This window comes from Siphateles boraxobius, unplaced genomic scaffold, assembly GCF_051911475.1.
Source record: "Siphateles boraxobius isolate OS27281-9 unplaced genomic scaffold, OSU_SipBor_1 62, whole genome shotgun sequence".
Classification (NCBI taxonomy): Eukaryota; Metazoa; Chordata; class Actinopteri; order Cypriniformes; family Leuciscidae; genus Siphateles; species Siphateles boraxobius.
Window position 1 is genome coordinate 610906 of NW_027509189.1, and position 22387 is coordinate 633292.

General features: G+C 37.5%; 1 protein-coding gene across 2 annotated transcripts in view; it reads right to left on the bottom strand.

The window, feature by feature from the left end:
* The window catches only part of wnt7bb (wingless-type MMTV integration site family, member 7Bb), a 48728-nt gene that overhangs the window by 18430 nt on the left and 7911 nt on the right, over nucleotides 1-22387 (bottom strand). For both annotated transcript variants that reach the window (XM_077209766.1, XM_077209765.1), the window contains exon 2: nucleotides 17592-17818. In XM_077209766.1, coding sequence (XP_077065881.1) covers nucleotides 17592-17818 — 227 coding nt within the window. The remainder of the gene's footprint in view (nucleotides 1-17591; nucleotides 17819-22387) is intronic.

A 22387-nucleotide genomic window follows, 5' to 3' on the forward strand; every position in this document is an offset into this window, starting at 1 on the left:
CTCTTCCCCGGGGCTTCTGGGTAATCGGAGTAATCTACACTTCCTCAGTGACAGAGTGTGAGCTGTGAATACCTGAGGAGACTTCTGACCCTTTATCAGCGGTTAATGCAGGAACAAGCTCGAGATCCACTGCAGCTCTCGACATGTTGCATGATTTAATGCACGCTTATAATTCCCAGCAGCTCCTGACATTAAAGTCCATGTAAGTTGTGCAGGAGTTGGATTTCATGCTTAAATGCATGTGCTTGAGATTTCCTTCTGATAACTGCGACGTCACTTTGAACAATACTTCCTTCTCATTCAGATACACTGGGAAAAAATGCTGTAGAAACAAGTTTCACTCAGAAATTGCTAGTGAATCGATTAATTAATTACTAATAAATGACGGACAACACATTGACTGAAGATGACATGTTGAAGTAGCGACTGAAATAGTATTTTCTTGTAAAACATACTCCAATAATCTTTGTTTTAACTTCAAAAAAATATTTTTACAGTGTGCATATCATCTCTTTATATATATATATATATAATATATATAATATAATTTTAATTGGTTATATTATAAATGTAAATATTATATATAATATTATATAATATATACATATAATTATATATATATATATATTAAATGATATATATATATAATTATATTATATATTTACAATGTTTATGAGGTAATTCTTATTTTATTTACAGTATGTATAATAAAATATAATAAAAAGTATAGAATAATTTAAAAATATATATTATATAATATTATATAAGAAAAAATTAAATAAAAATGTAAACAAATTATAATGAAAATAAAAATGATATAAGAATTAATTTAAAAGTTTTCAATTTATTATTATATTAAAATGATAAGAATGATATACAAAATCATGTTTACTCTAAATAGTATGCATAATTAATAAATAAATATTACCCCCTTAAAAATTATATATATATATATATATAATTTTAATTGATTATATTATAAATGTAAATATTATATATAATATACACATATAATTATATATATATAATATATTGTATATTATATATACAATTATATAATATACATATATATATATATAATGTTTATGAGGTAATTCTTATTTTATTTACAGTATTTATAATAAAATATAATAAAAAGTATAGAATAATTTAAAAATATATCTATATTATTTAATAGTATATAAGAAAAAAATTAAATAAAAATGTAAACAAATTATAATGAAAATAAAAATGATATAATATAAGAATTAATTGAAAAGTTTTCAATTTATTATTATATTAAAATGATAAGAATGATATACTAATCATGTATACTCTAAATAGTATGCATAATAAATAAACATTACCCCCTTAAAATTATATATATATATATATATATATATATATATATATATATATATATATTCAAATATATCTGCAAATCTAGGATGCAACAGCGACTCAATGTATATTTTGTGGAAGAGGATAAAATGTTGTTGCGTGAAATCAAAATGCATTCAACAGAATATTGCGTTCGATGAACTCATAACTCATAAATGCTCTTCCGTATGAAAGATTATATCAGTATACTGTTAGGCTCTGCTGGACAGTAATTTGCGATTAGGTTTAGTGGCTTGAGCGTTCAGGAGGATTTGATTTCACCACAAATGAAGAGAGAGAAGAGAAGGACGTTCGTTTCACCAGAACTCGTTTCATTCACTGGCGATCGATGCACAGAACAACAACAACAATCGAGAAACATTTTATATTCTCCACACATGAACGAGGGATTCATGCAGGATCTCAGTCATTCCTTCATTATGAGTTTACTTTGGAAACGCTCACAAAACAACTTTGATTTCTGTTTCTGTGGTCTGATACTCAATACTGAACTTCAGGCAAAATTAAAAAAAGGCCTGAAATTGTTTAGACGAACCTTCAGTGAAATAACTGCATAATTGTAACTCATGAGACAGAGATGGATCACCGTATATAATCCATTATATAATCCGAGTTAATCAATTATTTTGTTCTTCAGTAAAACATCTAATCATCTCAGATATTTCTCATTAAATGATTTGAGCTGCTCCACATTCATTTTATGGCTCTTTAGTAATAATTCATTTCTTTTTTAATAATATTTTTTTCTTTTTAATTTAATTTAATAAATAATTAATCATCTTCAATAATTTCTTGTCATTTTGAAAATGTATATATATTTTTTAATTAAATTATATATAATTATAAGATTATAATAATGATAAAATTATAAGCATTAAAATAAATATACATAATTAAATTAATATATCTTAATTTGTATAATAATATGTATAATTAAAAATAAGATAAAAATCTGTGAAGATTTATAAATTGCTATATCAAATTACTTGAGCTGCTCTGGCTCAAGACTCTTACTTGATTTATTTATTTTAATTTTAATTTATTTAATTTGTATTTTTTTTATAAAAATGAATTCAAATTGATTAAACAAAAATCTATAAAATCAAATAATATAAATTAAAAGTATAAATAGTATGCATAAAATTTAATTTATATATATATATATATCAATTTAAATTAATTAAATACAAATAAAAAATTACAAATTACAATTAAATTATATATATTAATTTGTATAATAATATGTATAGTTACAAATAATTTATAAAATGCCTCTCCTATCACATACTGTTTTGATTTTTATCATAATAAAGAAAAAAGTGAAAAAATATTTGATATAACTGTAGTTCAATATCTCAAAATCAACCAAAAAATGTCCATTTGATGAGAATGATTGACTGTTGTTATAGCATCATCTGAGACAACATTAATACGTCCGTGAACTTCATAAAGCGCTGAGAGAGCAGCTCTAGAGACGCGGAGGAAGAGAGTGTGTGTAAACCGCGGGACGCTGTATTAATCTTCTCCTGGGCTTTTAGTGTGTTTGTGAATTGTTCATCGGTTCAGAGGCTCACCTGCCGAGAGCAAAGCGTCCTGTGAAACCAGGAAGGGCAAGAGAGGTTAAACTCTGATCATATTTCTCTGAAACTGACGACAAACTCCTTTCACATGAGCGCCATGAATCACCTGAGAGGGAGAGGTGTGTGTGTGTGTGTCTCTCACACTCACACACTGTATACACACACTTAACAGGCACTTAATCCCACTAAAAGCTAACAGATATTATCAGTTTTTTAGTTTTTTAACACTTCTTAGATAGTGATGCTAGATTATATACACAATCAACTTCATTAGACAATTAAAGAAACGGTTTGTGCAAAACAATTAACATTCTCTACAAGACTTTAAATAGTGTTTAATCTAATAGTTGCATATAAATATATATAGTTGCTAATGACACAATAGTCTAATAAAAACAAAAATACAAATAATGGGCAAAATAATCTATTTTTAATATATATATATATATTTTTTTTTTTTTATATAATAATTAAAATATTATATTTTTTTTATTCATATATATATATATATATATATATATATATATCAACTTTAATAATGAATATATATGAATAAAAAATTATAATATTTTAATTATTATATTAAATATATATATATATATATATATATAATAATTAAAATATTATAATTTTTTATTCATATATATATATATATATATAATTAAAATATTATAATTTTTTATTCATATATATATATATATATATATATTTATATTCATATATATATTTTATTCATATATATTCATATATATTTTAATATACATATAATTATTATTAATATACATATAAATATACTGTTATTAATTTATAAATTACAATATTATATTTTATTAATATTATTTATATATATAAAATTATATTATCAATATTTATTCATTTATTATTATTATTATTATTATTATTATATATTAATTATATGATTATACTTTGATACTTTTTGCATTTATTGAATTAATATATTTATAATATAAAATATATAAAAAATTATAAAAAATAATTATAAATATATACATATATAATACGTTTTATTAAAAAATCATATTATAAAATAAATAACATTATTATAATATATCTTATAATAAATAAAATAGCATATAAATGTTTAAAAAAATTACTATAGAATTTGTTTATAGAATGTATAAATTATTATTTTCAATACAGTATACAATTATACATAACTCTTGATATTTTTGTATTAAATCTAATGTACTTATAAAAAAAACTATAATATATTTTAAAAATAACTATAATACAATAAAATGATATTTTCTAAAATATATAGATCTCGTTGCAATGCATTCTGTTGTCTTCTCTGAAGGACACAAGCAGTGCTTCAGTAATTTGGCTTCAAAATCAGCATTTGGATTATGATGCCTCGATAGGATCTTTCTATCATCCTCCAGATATTTATTCACAGACCGTTTTCTTTTGCCTGAAACCGAATCCTTCCTCGAGTAAATTCTTCAGGCGCTCAGAGACTCTCAATAACCCAGCTATTAATGTGCGCCGCAGAGAACAGCCAAAACTGACCGGAGAGAGAGAGAGAAAGAGAAAGAAAGAGAATTAACTCTGCGGTCTGTTGATCATCATCTCTTCGAAAACAACAGGAATCTAGCGGCGACGTAGACGAGCTCCTTACGAGCAGGAACAATTTAGTGGTTACAATCTGGAGGATTTACAATTAGAAAAAATCCTTGAAGTTTCGTTTCATACAGTCTATTATGAGTGGATTGAGATATTCCTGGAATCATTGCAGCTTCTAAAGAGCGCCTAAAACATCGGTTTTAACGTCATTTACCAATGAACTCAACACAACATGAAGAACAAATCAACTCTCCAAAGGCTTTTACACTGAAAAAAATTTGGAGTGGGATTTACTTGAAAAAAGCTAGGCAACTTTTTCCACTCAGAAAATGCTAGTAAATTTACAAAGATTTGCCAAGTAAAAACCTAAACATATTTATCAGTAGCTTTAATTAGAAATCTTTGAGTTAAAATTTACTTGGAATATGGAATTAAGTAAACTTTACTTAACCTAGTTAAGTGAAAGTAACAAACAAAATAAGTAATTTTAACTTGGCTAGTAAACGGTTGATTAATATCGATTTAGTTGAAATTTCCTTTGCATTACATTTCACTCGAACAATTTTATTGAATTATACCAGTCATTTATAGTATGTGTTTTACTTAGAGTATCTAAGTAATTTATACTTCATCATGTCAGATGTTAAGCATGATGTGAATGCAAAGACCTCAATACTTGGTAGACAATACACAATGACGGTAGCATTTGATGGATCGTTTTTGTGTTTGAATGTGTCATTTTGAGCAGAAAATTTACTCGAAATGTCACAAAACGGCAAGTTACTAATCCTGACAACAAAAGCAATGATAAAACAGTGTAAATACAGCTGGAAACCAGTGAAAAATGAACCTCATTAATTATGCAAGGCCCAGTGCATGATGGGAACCCCAGTATCAGAAAAGTTGAGTAGTTTTTACTTCATTTTATTGAGTTGATATTTACGCTTTCATTTCTACTCGCTTGAGTTAAGTACTGATATGGAATTTACGTAGTTCCCTTTCGAGGGAACTCGCGATGCGTCACTTGACGCTTTGGGAACGCCCCCAGCGTGCATGCGTCTGAGCATCAATGTCAACTAGTCCAATGGAAAGAATGAGCGTCACGGGCGGCTGACGTCATGACCAGGAAGGGATAAAGGCTCACCCGGTGAAACGCGGCATTGGCTTCTGTGTCTCAGCAAGCGATCTGTGTCATTTTGTCTTTGTCTATTTACTGTTGTCTGTTGCGGAAAAGGATGGAAACTAAACAAGTGTACAAACAGTGTGTTTCTCCCTGCCCGCGTTATTTAACGGGTGGGGACACACACGAGCTTTGTGTCGTTTGTTTGGGAGTGGAGCATGCGGTCTCAGCCTTCGAGGGGGCTGAGTGCCAGCATTGTGAGATGTTACCGCTTCGCATGCTCCGCTCTCGCCTGTCACTCTTTGATAAAGTGAGTGGGCAGGCTCGCGATCCACAGGGATCAGGACCCGCGTCTGCTGAGGCGGCGCGGAGAATGCATTCCTGGGGATCGCAAAAGGATCTTTCGGAGGGGTTGGAGACGGGTCCGAGGGCTCTTTCTCCTTCCTTACCCGAGAGATCCAGTGCTCTCTCCCCGGTGTCGGAAGCACGCTCTGCGGTTTCTTTCGCCCGGGGAGAGAGCCCTCCACTACTTTGTTGCTCTTCCTCCGAGGAGGTTGATGTGATGAGTGTGGAGAGTGTAAGCACACACATGGGGGAAAGGGATTCACAATTTATTTCCCCAGCATATGATGAGCTGGTGGATGTTATGTCGCGGGCTGTAGAGAAGTTAAATATTGAATGGCCATCTGAGAATAAGGGCGCTCGTCCTAAAAGCAAATTAGATGAGCGCTTTTTATCTTCAACCACATTATCTCCACCACGAGGGCTTCCATTTTTTCCCGATTTGCACAATGAGATTTCTAAATCGTGGAATAAACCATACTCATCACGTCTTTTCAGCCCTCATGTTAACACTTATTCGAGAATAAGAGGGCTGAAAGAGTATGGTTATGAGGCGATGCCCCAGGCGGAAGAGAATTTAGCCAGTTATCTTTCCCCTGGTCCCGCATCGTCTCTGAAAGCCTCGGCTTTGCCCACTAGACCGCTTAAAGCCACTTCGGTGTTAGTGGGCAAAGCTTATACGGCAGCAGGTCAAGCTGGAGCATGTCTGCATACTATGGCAGTGCTCCAGGCTTATCAAGCTGACCTGCTGGGGGATCTGGATAGTAGTGAGGGAGTCAGTCATGACGAGATTCGTGAACTTCGTCGGGCTACCGATCTTTCTCTCAGGGCTACTAAGGAGACCGCCAGAGCAATTGGGCGGTCTATGGCAGCCTTGGTAGCTACTGAGAGACATTTATGGTTGAATCTGCCTGAAATCAAAGAAAAAGATCGAGCTTTTTTATTAGATGCTCCGCTTGAACCTTCTGGTCTCTTCGGCGACGCAGTCCACGCGGTCGTCGAGAGATTTCAGGAGTCAAAAAAACAAGCGGACGTTTTTAAAAAGTTTATCCCTCGCCGGGTCCAGCCCCCTGGGGCTTCTGGGCGTGAGCAGCCCCAGCCGTCAAGCTCATCATATCGTGTGCATCAGAAAGAGAGCGTTGCATCTCGTGCACCTCCACGTAGAGACTGGAGACAGACGCAACCCTCTCAACCGAAGTCTTCTAAGTCGAAGCCGGATCTGAGGACCGTTCTTCAGGCGAAGAAGACTTCGGTTAAAAAAAAAAAGGTCCTGATGTTCACGCATCAGGCCTGTGAGGACAGCCCCGACCGAAGTGGAGCGGTGTACACCTCATTTTACGGTGCCCGTTCCATTTCGGGGTCCTCATGAGACCGTTCTGCCAACCCTGCCACCCTCGGTGCTTCAGGGCGCAGCGGTCTCCAGCGAGTCGCTGATGCTATGCTACGGCACAGCATCGGTTTCGCGCCCTCTGAGGGGGGCCTTAGAGCGGCCAGTTCAGGTAGTTCCTGCCATTATGTTTCAGGCTCCGGAATTGGCTGTCTCGATAACACCAGAGACCAGCCTCGAGAGGCTGGTTCCCTTAGTAAATTTTCTGGCAGCGTGGAAGCTTCTGCCGAATATTTCTCATTGGGTCCTGCAGATTGTAGAGAAAGGATACAGAATCCAGTTTGGTTCTCGTCCTCCTCGTTACAACGGGGTGCTGCCCACAGTGGTGCATCCCGAGCAGGCTCTGGTAATGGAGCAAGAGGTAAAGGCCCTGTTAGCAAAGGAAGCTATAGAACAGGTGTACTCACCCGACAGAGAGTCGGGTTTTTACAGCCGTTATTTCATTGTTCCAAAAAAGGATGGGGGGTTGCGTCCCATTTTAGATCTTCGTCTGTTGAATCGTTCAGTACAGAAACTCAAGTTCAAGATGCTGACACTCAAACAGATCGCGACTCAAATCAGATCCGAGGACTGGTTTGTCACGATAGATCTGAAGGACGCCTACTTCCATATCTCCATCCTCCCTCAGCACAGGAAGTTCCTAAGGTTTTCTTTCGGGGGCAAAGAATACCAATATCGGGTTCTTCCTTTCGGTCTAGCTTTATCACCCCGCACGTTCACGAAATGCGTGGATGCAGCTCTAGCCCCTCTCAGGCTTCAGGGCATACGTATTCTGAACTACATCGACGACTGGCTGGTTCTGGCGGAATCAGAGCAGTCGGCGGTTCGGCACCGAGGTGTTGTTCTCGCTCATATGCAGATGTTGGGGTTGAGGCTCAACGCCAAGAAGAGTGTTCTTTCTCCAGTACAGAGAACCACTTTCCTTGGTGTGGTATGGGATTCAGTGACGATGCGGGCCACTCTATCGCCCGTTCGTGTAGCTGCTATCCTGACAGCCACCAAAGAGCTAAAGCTAGGCCAGTCACGCACTGTGAAACAGTTCGAGAGACTGTTGGGTCTCTTGGCGGCAGCGTCCAACGTGATTCCTTTTGGCCTGCTGTACATGAGACCTTTACAGTGGTGGCTAAGGACCAGAGGGTTCTCCCCGAGGGGAAACCCACTTCGTAAGATCAAGGTCACGCGGCGGTGCCTTCGTGCCTTAATTATATGGAGGAAACATTGGTTCTTAACCCAGGGTCCGGTATTGGGAGCTCTTTGCCATCGTGTTACGATCTCGACAGATGCTTCCCTCACCGGCTGGGGAGCGGTAATGGAAGGCCGCTCGGTTCAGGGTCTGTGGAAAAGTCATCATCTTTCGTGGCACATCAATTGCCTGGAGATGATGGCTGTCTTCAATGCGTTGAGACAGTTTCTCCCAGACCTGAGGGGCCATCATGTGCTTGTACGAACAGACAACACATCAGTGGTCTCTTATCTGAACCGTCAGGGGGGTCTGCGGTCGCGTCCGCTCTGCAAACTGGCGCACCAGATCCTCCTGTGGTCTCTGGAGAAGGTACTCTCCCTGAGGGCAGTGTATATTCCTGGGGACCAGAATGTGGGGGCAGACATCCTGTCGAGGCAGGAGCTGAGGCCAGGGGACTGGAGACTCCACCCCGAGGCGGTGGAGAAAATTTGGGAGTTTTACGGCCAAGCAGAGGTGGATCTGTTTGCGTCTCAGCACATGACGCACTGTCCACTTTGGTTCTCCCTTACTCACCCAGCCCCCCTGGGGCTGGATGCTATGGTGCAGACGTGGCCGAGGCTACGTCTGTACGCATTTCCCCCTGTTGCTCTGCTCCCAGGAGTTCTGGAACGAGTCCGCCAGTACGGAATAAGCCTACTGCTTGTAGCACCACGCTGGCCGAGTCGGATCTGGTTTGCGGACCTGATCCATCTCTTAGACGGTCCTCCCTTGGAGATCCCGATCAGGAGAGACCTTCTGTCTCAGGCCGGGGGCACAATATTTCACCCTCGGCCAGAGATTTGGAACCTGTGGGTTTGGCCTCTGAGGGGGCCCAACTCATAGAGAGTGGTCTCTCAGCTGAGGCTGCTGAGACCATCCTAAGCTCCAGAGCTCCAGCTACTAGGAAACTATATGCGCTGAAATGGAAAGTTTTTTCTGTATGGTGTCACCAACATCAGTGGGATCCGGTTAACTGTTCTGTGAACACAGTACTCGAGTTCTTGCAGGAGCGCTTTACGTCAGGTTTATGTCCTTCCACACTTAAGGTTTACGTGGCGGCCATTGCGGCTTACCACGCCCTGGTTGGGGGTACATCGTTGGGTCGAGACCCCCTGATTACACGTTTCCTTCGTGGCACACTGAGGCTGAGGCCTGCAACTCGCACTAGGGTGCCAGCTTGGGATTTGGCATTAGTACTAGAAGGCCTGTCTAGGGCTCCATTCGAGCCCTTAGATTCGGTTTCAGAGAAATTTCTTACCCTTAAGACTATCTTTCTGCTAGCTATTTCGTCCCTTAAGAGAGTTGGAGACCTTCAGGCCCTTTCGGTTTCCCCCACTTGCCTTGAGTTTGCACCGGGGATGGTCAAGGCATTCTTATATCCAAAACAGGGATACGTCCCTAAGGTGCCGACCTTGATTCCGAGGCCTATCGTGCTGCAGGCTTTCTGTCCTCCTCCTTTTTCATCTGCGGACCAGGAAAGGCTGAACCTCTTGTGTCCAGTGCGAGCACTGGATACTTATGTTCATCGGACATCTTCTATGAGGAAGTCCGACCAGTTATTTATTTGCTTTGGATCACCTAAGAAGGGTCTTCCTGCTTCTAAACAGACGGTTAACAAGTGGATAGTCGAGGCTATTTCACTTGCATACGAGTACTCTGACCATCCGTGTCCCTTGGTGGTCAGAGCTCACTCAACGAGGGGTATGGCGGCCTCTAAAGCCTTGTTATTTGGGGTTTCCCTCCAAGACGTTTGTGATGCGGCAGGCTGGTCCTCACCGCTCACATTCGTCAGGTTTTATAGTTTGGACCTGGATGCTGCCCCAGGTTCTCAGGTGCTTAGTGCTTAGTTCCAACAGACTGACACTCAGGTACTTGGAATTCTGGCGTTTTGGGTATTCTCGTTCCCAAAGCGTCAAGTGACGCATCGCGAGTTCCCTCGAAAGGGAACGTCTCAGGTTACTACTGTAACCATAGTTCCCTGAGAAAGGGAACGAGACGATGCGTCACCCTGCCATACTTCCTGCTTCCCTGTGATCGGCTTGCTTCGACTTTTTGAAGCTAATGCCGCGTTTCACCGGGTGAGCCTTTATCCCTTCCTGGTCATGACGTCACCCGCCCGTGACGCTCATTCTTTCCATTGGACTAGTTGACATTGATGCTCAGACGCATGCACGCTGGGGGCGTTCCCAAAGCGTCAAGTGACGCATCGTCTCGTTCTCTTTCTCAGGGAACTATGGTTACAGTAGTAACCTGAGACGTTTTTTTTTATTCTTGCCTGAACTAACTTTTTCTTGTAAATTACATTGTTTTTTTTCAGTAGTATTTACCTTACCAAAAAATAATTTTTTACAGTGTAACTGCAAAAACGCTCCACAACGCAAACACAAGAGCAACCAAAAAACCAAAAAAATGGTTTTGTGGCACTGTTCTTTTTACCAGAATACTTTTTTGTTAAAGTAACACACATACATTTCTTTTACCATCAAAACACTATTGTATTGCGTTTAATTGACTTAACCTGTATAATTTTCCAATATACTTAATTATCAATCGTTAAACTAATGGTAAAGGGTTTAATTTCGCGATTCAAAAAAACCTGGATGTGATGATTTCCAACGTTTTGGATGAAGATCGTGTGAAGAAAGTGGCAAGGTGCATGGCCTCAGAGAAAATATAAAGTTAATCTAAAGGCAAAGTCTTTCATTTCTGTGAGTATTTCGGAAAGTCTGTTCTGGAATGCTATAAATATATTGCAATGAAAAAAAATATTTGGCTGCTTGTTCAAATTGCTTCAAATGAGCTAAAGCAACACAATTGCTGTACATTTTGTCCAAACTTAATTTGATTGTGTTCAATCTGCTTAAATATGTAAAATTAAAGTTTACTTAATCCGTTTGTGTTGGATTAAATGATTGATTTGTGTTGCATTAACTGAAACTGGGCGGTGCTTGTTAGTTCCCAGCATGCTTTGCATATGGTTGAATTAAGAGAGAATAAATGTTAAAATTAAGTGTTATTTTATGTTTTTTTTGAGAAATTGAGAAATGGGGAATACTTGATAGTGTGTAATTGTGTTTAATGTTCAATTACATTGTAATTATTAGAACCATTTAAATTAAACTTCTTGTGGAGAAGAGTTGAGCATTTTGTTTGACTGTGGACTGATTTAATTATTTTCTACTTTTTTGGTTGAAGGAGCATGTAAATCTCAGCATTTAAGATGCTAATGTGCTACTGCTAGCAAATAGCTAGCTATAGTCTATCAATGTAATTATTTGTCACTAAAATAAATGAAATATTAATGGATAAATGAATATATAAAATACCTGAATCATATCAGGAAGCCTTTAAAATTTCACTTTGAGACTACTTAAATTGGGTCGCTTAAAACTACTTAATTCCATAATGTTGAAGTTACATGAACAAATTATGTTTGTTTAACGTAACCCAGTTATGTGGAATCTGTTGACCAAAAAATTTTTATTAAAGCCAACATATTTTTTTTAGTGTGCAGAAACACACGTTTGTTTTGCAGGGAATGAGACAGTGAACTTGTTTCAGATCTGCAGTTACAACGTCAAAGTGACGCGTTCACTTAACGTCGTACGGAAGCGGAAAGGAGCCGCATGACATTACTAATGCCTCCATTAGTTCAGAGATGCTCTACACTCTTGAACAAGGTTTTAAGAGTTTATTGTGAAGCTCTGCTGACCTTTTGCATAATCAATAAAGCATAAAAAGTCGATGAAATAAATACAGAGACATGCAAAACATTAATAAATGCACCAACAAGCGTGAAGTAAACAACTGCACACGTTCAAGTGGAACAGGATAATCAATGAAAAAAAAGAAAGAAAATAAAGTAGGATGGGACTTGATTTAATGAATCAAAAATGGATGTGAAAAGTGGATGTGGCGTACGAGAATGATGTCATGGTGGTGGGAGGGGAGGAGTATAAAGTAGGAGGGATTCAATACATTTTGATTAAAAAAAATAGCTTGCACTGATGAAGTTTACAAATAAAAGAGTCTTAAAAATGTCAAAATCGACAACATGTTGAAAAAAAATCATTTTACTTTGCATTTGATGGATAAAATAACTTCGTACCAATTTTTTTTTATTATTATGTGCTCAACTTAAGAAATTTAGGTTTTACAGAAAAAAAAGACATTTTGTCAAAAGATTGGTGATACTGAACACCACTCAGGAAAACTATCGATCTTAAGTTAGCCCTACTTAATATTTTTTTGCATCACCGAGAAACACTTTTCAGTCAGTGTAATTTACAACCAAAACAAAAAAGCTAGGTTAAATTATTATTAAATGTTTGTTTTGTTGTGCAGGTTTAAAATATGGATTCAAAACAACGAAAACAGCATAATACCGTTTACTATACATGCAAAGCTGCTTAGACTACAGGACTCCTGCAAACTCCAATAAAAGTTGTTTATAAATGAGATTTCCATCCGTTGTTTTTTTGGGACGAGAGTAAACAAGCCCTTCAAGCAAAAGTTCAAAGATTCACCACAGAAGTGTACAATTTCAAAGGAACTGCGATGCGTTTTGTGGGGTTGAAGTGATGGAAGTTTACAGAGCGTTTTGGTGTGAAGTCACAGTCTGACCGCAGTTAAACAGCGACAAAACGCTTTCAAATGAGGGGAAATGTATAAACGACAGTGTAAAAGAGCAAAGTGCCCTGCAACCCACTCAGGAATGCCTCTTCACACAAAAGCCATGAAAATGCAAATGTTTGCCAGGTTTGTAGCTCATTTCGACTGTATAAACACAACAGGGAGAGAGATCGCGTGAAAAAGAGCGACTTTTATTGCAGGATCAATGCATTCACAATTTAAGTTTTGCTGGTGTTTTCTAAAGCAAGCATCAAAATTGCTCACTAAGTATTAAACTCATTCTGCAGTGTTTGATTCATTATGATCCAGGTTTATGGTGCACAAAATTCTGCACCAACTGCATACTATATATAGCAGAAGTAGTTCAAATCAAATTTTCATGCAGTAATCCACACTGAAAAAAACTAAGTGAAATTTACTTAAAAAATGTTCGTGCAAAAACTTGCCAAAGAAAAATTAAGTAAATTTCACACGCATATTTTTTTTAAGTAAATTTCACACGCATATTTTTTTAAGTAAATTACACACGCATATTTTTTAAGTAAATTTCACATATGGAATTAAGTAAACTCTACTTAACTAAAGTAAGTAAAAGTAACAAAGAAAATAAGTAATTTTAACTTGGCTAGTAAAAGGTTGAGCAATATCTATTTAGTTGAAGTTTCCTTTGCAATACATTTCATTCAAACAATATAACATTGAATTAAACCACGTTTTTAAAGTGTATGCTTTACTTTACGAAACATCAAAGTAATTCATACAATAGATTATTGTGTGAGACACCATATCAAAAGTTGCCAGTTGTGTCATTTAAGTAGAAAATGAAATCCAAATGTCACAAAATGGCCAGTTACTAATCCTAACAACAAAAGCAATGATAAAACAGTGAAAAATCAACCTCATTATTTATTCAAGGCCCAGTGCATGATGGGAACACCAGCATCAGAAAAGCTGAGTAGTTTTACTTAATTTTATAACGTTGATATTTACGCTTTTATTTCTACATGCTTGAATTGAGTACTAATATAGAATTTACTTTTACTTATTTTTTAAATTCTTGCCTGAACTAACTTTTTCATGTAAATCACATTGTTTTTTCTGTAGTATTTACTTCACCACAAAATCATTTTTATCAGTGTAGCTATCATCTTTTTAACCTAGTGTGTATGTGTACGGTCAATGTGTAATCACAATGAATAGAGGTAAATCAGCACTATATTAATCACAGCAACACAAGCCTTTGAGGCTCAAGTGTGTGCATGCAAACCATGTTGGGTTCACCCACAGCTCAGACACACTCCTTTCATATCAGCACGTTCACAGTTTTTGTCATGGTAAAAACTGAATCCCTTGTAATCAAAGCAGCATTTATACTAGACGCTTATCTTCACAACACTAGCTCATCACAAAACACGCTTGCATCATCGCTACAATCTTAAACAACATCCACATCTACATCAGTTAGATTAAAGCATCATAGAAATGACATTTACCTGATAATGTTCAACCCATTCACATTCAGCCCTGCCCAAAATCAAAGGAAAGAAATGTTTTGCATAAAGAATTTTTATAGTCCCCCTGTAGTCAATCATTGTATCCCTTAAAACTCATCTTTGATCACCAAAATGACATATTTAAATGTTTTTCCTTGAAAAAATTTCTTCATGCCTTAAAATATCTTGAATGTAACTCGACACCCTTGCCTCATTTAGTATACGCGGTTCTATGAATATGCAAATGAGCCCCGCCTCCACTCACTCACTCAGCTCAGAGATCCACTCGTTGACGATCACACGTTGATCTGAATGGTTTCGAGATAGTTTGTGACGTCAGAAACACCAGCGATTTCAAACCGTGTTTTTGGGTTTAACTGCAGTTTAATGAGAAAATACTCAGCAATGCTGTTGACTTATGAATTTGCACATGGTTTGTCTTAAAGCATATTAAAAACACCACATAGACATATAAACAACATTAAAAGCTTGATTTTCGCCACAGGGGGACTTTAAGACCATATTTTCTAAAACTGTAATGCATTTGATCATTATTGAAAATCAAAACTATTAAAATCTCAATGTCTTTTCCTCCATATCATGGTAGGCTGTACTGTCTTCATGCTAAATATTATTTATTATCTTTTCTTCTTGATTTTGAGATGAATTATCCATCATGTGTTTGTGAGATTCACAGAATTACCTGAGGTCAAAGCACCTGCAATTGACATAAATGTGAATGCTAACAGTCTATTGTTAGTCCGAAAACAAACGATTCGTGACCTGCAACGACCACTGACCTACTCGCAGCTCCTGTCCGAAGACCGTTTGATTGATGACAATGGCTCTACGATCTATTTAGGCTGAAGATGTTTTTGAGAAATGCAGCCCAGAATAGCATTAAAGGTGCAGTCTGTAAGAATGACAGCTAGTGGTCGAAATAGGAACTGCAGTCCAAATTTAAAATATCGGAGATAGTCATATTTCCCGCCGCCTCCTCCAACTTGTTGCCGAGGAGACTACATCATAAGTTAATGAGTTGATTTATCCGCCTTTTAATATGCTCTCGTTCATAGAGATTTTTAGATGATATTGAGGCTTTTTAGGTTGTGTGGAATCTGCCATCTTTGACCCAGTTTGTTTGCTGGCTGCAATACGCTGTGTTTCCTGCAAACTGGCATCCCGGGGTGTCGAAATGAAGTTCAAAGCGTAGGTTCGGGAATAGGGTTGGGCATCGAGAACCGCTTTCAACTTGGAACCGTTTAAAAAATAACGATGCCATTGGAATTGTTTAGAAAATTTGTTTTCGATTCCGATCATCGGTTCCAAACGCGCAAGTTTTGGTCCATAGTGGCCACCGGATTTAAAGAAGTGCTTGCCGCGCTCGCTTGTTCTGTTGCAGGCATTGAGCACAGTAGGGATGTGACGGTGAGGATATTTTCCCACCGGTTAATCGACGTGTGACAACACCGGTAATACCAGTATCACCGGCCGGGAATTTTAAATCGCTAATTTAAGGGCAAACGTAAAATGCGCGCGTTTGCACAGGCATGCATAATGGTGGTCGTGCGGAGCAGCACTGTTTTGTTATTGTGCCATGAATTGGCGCTAATTTAAAAACTAAATTAATTTTTTTTTACATCGCTTATAAAAAGCTGGTGCGGCAGTGTGTACTTCACTTTTAAATTAGCGTCAATTCATCCTTCGCAGGGAGTTTGATTGACATGTGATCTGACCAATCAAAATCCACCATTTCTCTCCGACAAAGCAGTCAGGAGGGTTAGTAGATTAACGTCGGTGGATTTGAACTTGGCTTCAACTGAGGCAATCTGTCACGACACATTAAAGAGCCACAAAACGGTAGGTATATTTATTGTTAAATTTTCTTTGACGGACCAAATGTGAAAGTTGAGACTTTGTTTCATATTAAATATTACCTGCTCGGTCCTGTCTGTCAGCGCATTGTCAGTGTCCTCTATTTTTCACTGCTTGAGAACATGGGTTGAATCCGGAATCGCCGAAAGAATCGTTGGGCCAATTCCCTACGTTAGTCCACTAATACTGTTCACTTGAAGGAGTGAATGAAAACGAGTGAGCGCAGCTCCCAAAACTAAAACTATAAATTAAATTTTCCTCTGTGGAATGAGCCTGTGACATGTTTTGACTCCACCCCTCAAAGAACCGGAATCGAGAATCGAAAAGAACCGAAATCGAAAGGAAGAATCGGAATCAGAATCGTTCAAATCAAAACGATACCCAACCCTATTCGGGAGGAGCCTAAACATTCAGTCCTGTCAATCATCATTACAAGCGTACTATATAAGCAGCAGACATCACGTCATCTCATTGACAAATTCTTCCGGCAGCCCTCCTCCTCCAGTGAATATTCCCTATCCTCTTATGCACAATTCATAATAGAGGGGTTTTAACTCGGAGCTCAAGTCGAGCCTCGGGTTCGAGCCTCCTCCAAGGACAGCAAGCACACTTAGTGTAGTTCACTATTAACCTTTACGGCTGAACGGACAGGCGAACTAGTGAAATACTATTGGGTGAACTGGCAGTGGGCGGAGTCACACAGACCAAAACAAAAACCGACTGACAATAATAAATAAAATAACTGGCTGTAGAAGTGTTTTTCAAAGAAACAAGTATGTGAACTTAGCATGTTTCCTGCAAACATATTACGGTGTTTTTATGCTTTAGTTGAGTGAAAAAGTTACATACAGCACCTTTATTAAACATATGAGACGAATGTACTGTAATTGAACAAAATATTGTTTGAATGCAGATCTTAGTCCACAACACCCCGAAAACAAACCCTTCGTGACAAAGACCTGCGACGACCACTGACCTACTCGCAGCTCCTGTCCGAAGACCGTGCGCTCGCCCAGCGCCGAGCAGTTCCAGCGCCCGTAGCGAAACTGGTACTGGCACTCGTTGATGCCCAGCTGTGCCCCTTCCCCGATCACGATGATGGCGTCGGGCCGGCTCTGACAGATGGCACGCTGGCGGGGCGCGAGACCCGGGATCTTATTACAGATGATGTTCGCACCAAGAGCCACCACAGAAGAAAGAGCCCTATGGGACAGAAGAGACAAAACCAAAGAGTAAAGAAAGGGGACGGACAATAATGAGACACTTGCATCACAGTGGCTACTTTACATGCATATCTTTTGTTTCAATCAGACTGAATTCATTGTGGTGTTTACATGAACGCTAAACATGTGATCGGGTTGATGTGTGTGTTTATATGTCACAAGCTTCAAATCTGTATTGATTTTTCTGAAATGCGCACACTGCACGAATATACAGTTTCCCGCTGTTTGCGCATAATAACTATTATCCTACATTAGTTCTTTATTTGTTTTAAACACTAAGTAATATTTATCCATGTCTGGTCATAATTTGGAGTAAATGAGCATATGAACCATTGTGTTGTGTTGCTTATATTGATCACACAGTAAAAATGGCCAAAACCAGTCGTCTGTGGATGAGAATCCGAAACAAGCTTCAATCCAAATCGAAAATTTCATTCGGATCGAGCTCAATCGGATCAATTAAAGTGTTTACATGAAGGCTTTTCAGTCCGATTGAGCTGTCAATCCAATTACTAACGGATTATTTGGTTGCATGTAAACTTAGCCAATTGGATAAAGTCACCATGAAATCAAATTTTACATTTCTTACTTTATTATGGAATATTGCAGTGTTTATTATAAATGATTCATCCGTGCACATCATCATTGTTTTTTAAATTCATGTGCCTCGTAATCATGAATCAAAATAAATTCCCATCGCTCTTGCAGCGACATCTCTTCTCTTCTCTGATGACGTGTTCTCCTGTTCTGCTCTACAGTCGCGTTTTCGATCATTCTATTCTGATTCTATGAGCGGCGGGACAATATGTCACTCACATGAGATCGCACCAATAGCAAACCACAACCATCCAATCAAATCCCTATGGACAAGATCAAGCCCCGCCTTAAATTTGTTCTTGTTCCAGATGCCGTTTCACTCGGATATACGTCACAACAGGGAAGAAAAGACCAGCGAAACTTCTATTTCATGCCGACTTTAAGCATCCACAGTAGTTCAAAATGTAGAATTAAAAACAGTTATTAAAGATCTGACCACAACAAAGCATAGAATATATTAGAATATCATAGAATAACACATAACCGCAGACTTGAAGAGAACAATAATTAATGAAATAGACATTAAAAAAACATACCTGAACAGTAATGAATAAAATAGAACTGAATAGACCAGAACATAACATAGAATAGAAGCGAGTACAATATAATTGATCAAAATAGAATAGAACTGAACAGAAGTGATTAGGCCAACAAAAAACTTTAATAGAATAGAATCAACAGGACAGATTAGAATAGACCAAGACAAAACAAATAGAAAATAAAATAAATCATATCTCAATGTGAATAAATAAAATAGAATTGAATAGACCAGAATAGCTTAATTTAAGAGCAGAATGTCATTTGACAAAACAGAATAGAATTGAACAGACATAAATATGCAAAAGCATAACTGTAACATATAGAATATGAAAATAATAGACCAAGGCAACTGAAGAGCAGAATTGGACAATAACAAATAGAATAGAAAAAAACAACTGAACGTGAATGAATAAAATGCAATAGAACTGAATAGACCAGAGCAGCATAATTGAACATGACAGATTAAAGGTTAGCTGAATGTAATTGAACAAAACAGAATTGAATTGAACAGAAGTGAATAGACAAAAGCATAACTGTAACATAGAATAGAACCAGAATAGAATAGACCAAGTCATAAAGACAGACCATGAATTGACTGAAAACAATTAAGAGTAGACTAAGAAAAACACTGAATGTCAATGAATAAAAATACAATAAAATACAGCATAAATGAACACGAGGGAATAAAGGTGAGCAGAATGTAAGAATAGAGTTGAAAAGAAGTGAACAGTAATTTAGAATATAATCAGAATAGAATAATCCAAAATGTAACTGTAGAGCAGAATAGGACAAAAACAAATAGAATAGAAATGAAAAACATGCGAATTAATAAAATAAAATAGAATTGAATATACCAGAACACGACATGATAGAATAAAACTGAAGAGAATATAATTAAACAAAACAGAACCCCACCACCACTGACCATGATAGAGTAGAATTAGAGCAATAAAACAGAACACCACAGAACAGAATAAAACATAACTGAATAGAATAGAAAAGAACAGAACTGGAATACTACACACATAACAGAACAGAATAGAACAATGTGTTACTGGTTATAAAGATCAGATTTTTCATGCCCCTTTTTTCGATTCTCGTCATATTTTCATGCAACTGTGACCACACAAAGTGGGTCGTGTTCCAAACGCACACATCTCTGTCATCACGGGGCTTTTGGTGTTGATACAGCCCTCGACAGCGCTCTTAAAATGCACGCCGAGTATTTTCTCCACTCTGTTTGCATGAGCTAGACTCTGTTTACGAGCATTGAACCCGTTCAGATATGTGCCTTTAGAACATGTCAGAGACGAGGGCTGTAAAAACTCATGCAAAAACGCATGCCAACTTTGAAGAATGACGTCACCGGCCGCGAGGACTCCACCGCAAGCGAGGCGAGTTGCAACAAGCAATGCGTGTGTCAGCAAAAAAAAAAAGGCACACAGGAGTGGACGGGTCGGGAGAATAGCTGCGACTTATGGATTCCACGTCAAAATAGATCAAACAGTGCGGAACAAAGACCAGGAATGTTCATTGGAAATCGGATGCGGCTGGTTTGATTCTTTTCTGGTTTTGTGTTCCCATGTCCACAAAGGCTTAAGAATTACTCTTAAATACAAAAGCACATGTGTGATGAAGTCGAGGGTCTGTGTTTAAGAAACATCTCCTATTTCTGCATATAATGGAGTTGCGAGGGGCGAGAGCTAAAAGTGTGTGTTTATTTAAACCCTTCTGCGAACACAAACTAACACTCGACCACACGTTAATATAGCGCCTTCCAAACCCGTGCATTAAAAGTGAGCCGCTATGAGGAATATGAAGTTTTGCTGCCAAATCTATAAATCTGTTCCAAACCTAGTGAGCTTCCTACCTAGAGAGCATCATAGGCACGTTCAAAAAGTACTAACGTAACTGATAGTGAACGAATTTTAAAGGATGCATCCTTTGTAATCCCAGGATGCAATGCAAATGAAAAAGCACGACTGTTTTCAACATTGATAATAATTATAAATGTTTCTTGAGTATCAAATCATCATATTAGAATGATTTCTGAAGGATCATGTGACACTGAGACTGGAGTATTGATGCTGAAAATTCAGCTTTGATCACAGGATTAAATTAAATTTTAACATATATTCACATAGAAAACAGTTATTTTAAATTGTAATAATATTTAACCAATTTTGATGTATTTTCAATTAAATAAATACAGCCTTGGTGAGCAGAGGAGACTTATTAAAAAAAAATAAAAAAAATCTTTTGGGCAGTAGTGCAATTTCATTAAATATCCTTAAATAAATAAATATCCTTAAATAAATAAATATCCTTAAATAAATAAAAATCCTTTCCCCCAATTAGCACTAATGCCAAACTCTGTTGAAATCAAATCAGGAGTCAAATATCTCATATGCTTCACTATTTGTGTGACGTCCACATTTGCGTTTCAAATCGGCGTTCAAAATAGTCACTTGGTTTCGTTTTATTTAGGATGCTACCCAAAGTATACAAAACAGCTCAGAAGGGTTTGAAACGTGCTGCAACTGCATAACAATACCCTGGCAACCACATAACGAGTTACAAAACACTCAAAACACTTTAGCAACAACATAACAACACCCTGGCAACCACACCACAGCAACTGCATAACAACACCCTGGCAACCACATAACCAGCTACAAAACACTCTAAACACCTTAGCAACTGCATAACAACATTAGCAACTGCAAAACAACGCCCTGACAACCCCACCATAGCCACTGCATAAAAACACCCTGGAAACCACATAACGAGCTACAAAACATTCAAAACACTATAGCTAGCAACTGCATAACAACACCCTGGCAACCAAATGACGAGCTACAAAATACTCAAAACACTGTAGCAACTGCAAAACAACACACTGGCAACCACACAACAAGCTTCAAAACACTCAAAACACCGTAGCAGCTGCATAACAACATAAGAAACCGCATTACACCCTGGCAACCACACCGTAGCAACTGCTTAGCAACACCCTGGCAACCACATAACGAGCTACAAAACACCTTAGCAACTGCATAACAACATTAGCAACTGCATCACAACACCCTGACAACCCCATCGTAGCAACTGCACAACAACACTCTGGAAACCACATAATGAGCTACAAAACACTCAAAACATTGTAGCTAGCAACTGCATAACAACACCCTGACAACCACACAACAAGCTACAAAACAAGGTAGCTTCCAACTGCATAACTACACCCTGGCAACCACATACTTTAATGAGCTACAAAACACTCAAAACACCGTAGCAACTGCATAACACCCTGGTAAACCACATAACGAGCTACAAAACACTGTAGCAACTGCATTAAACACAAGAAACCGCATAACACCCTGGCAACCATAGCAACTGCATACCAACACCC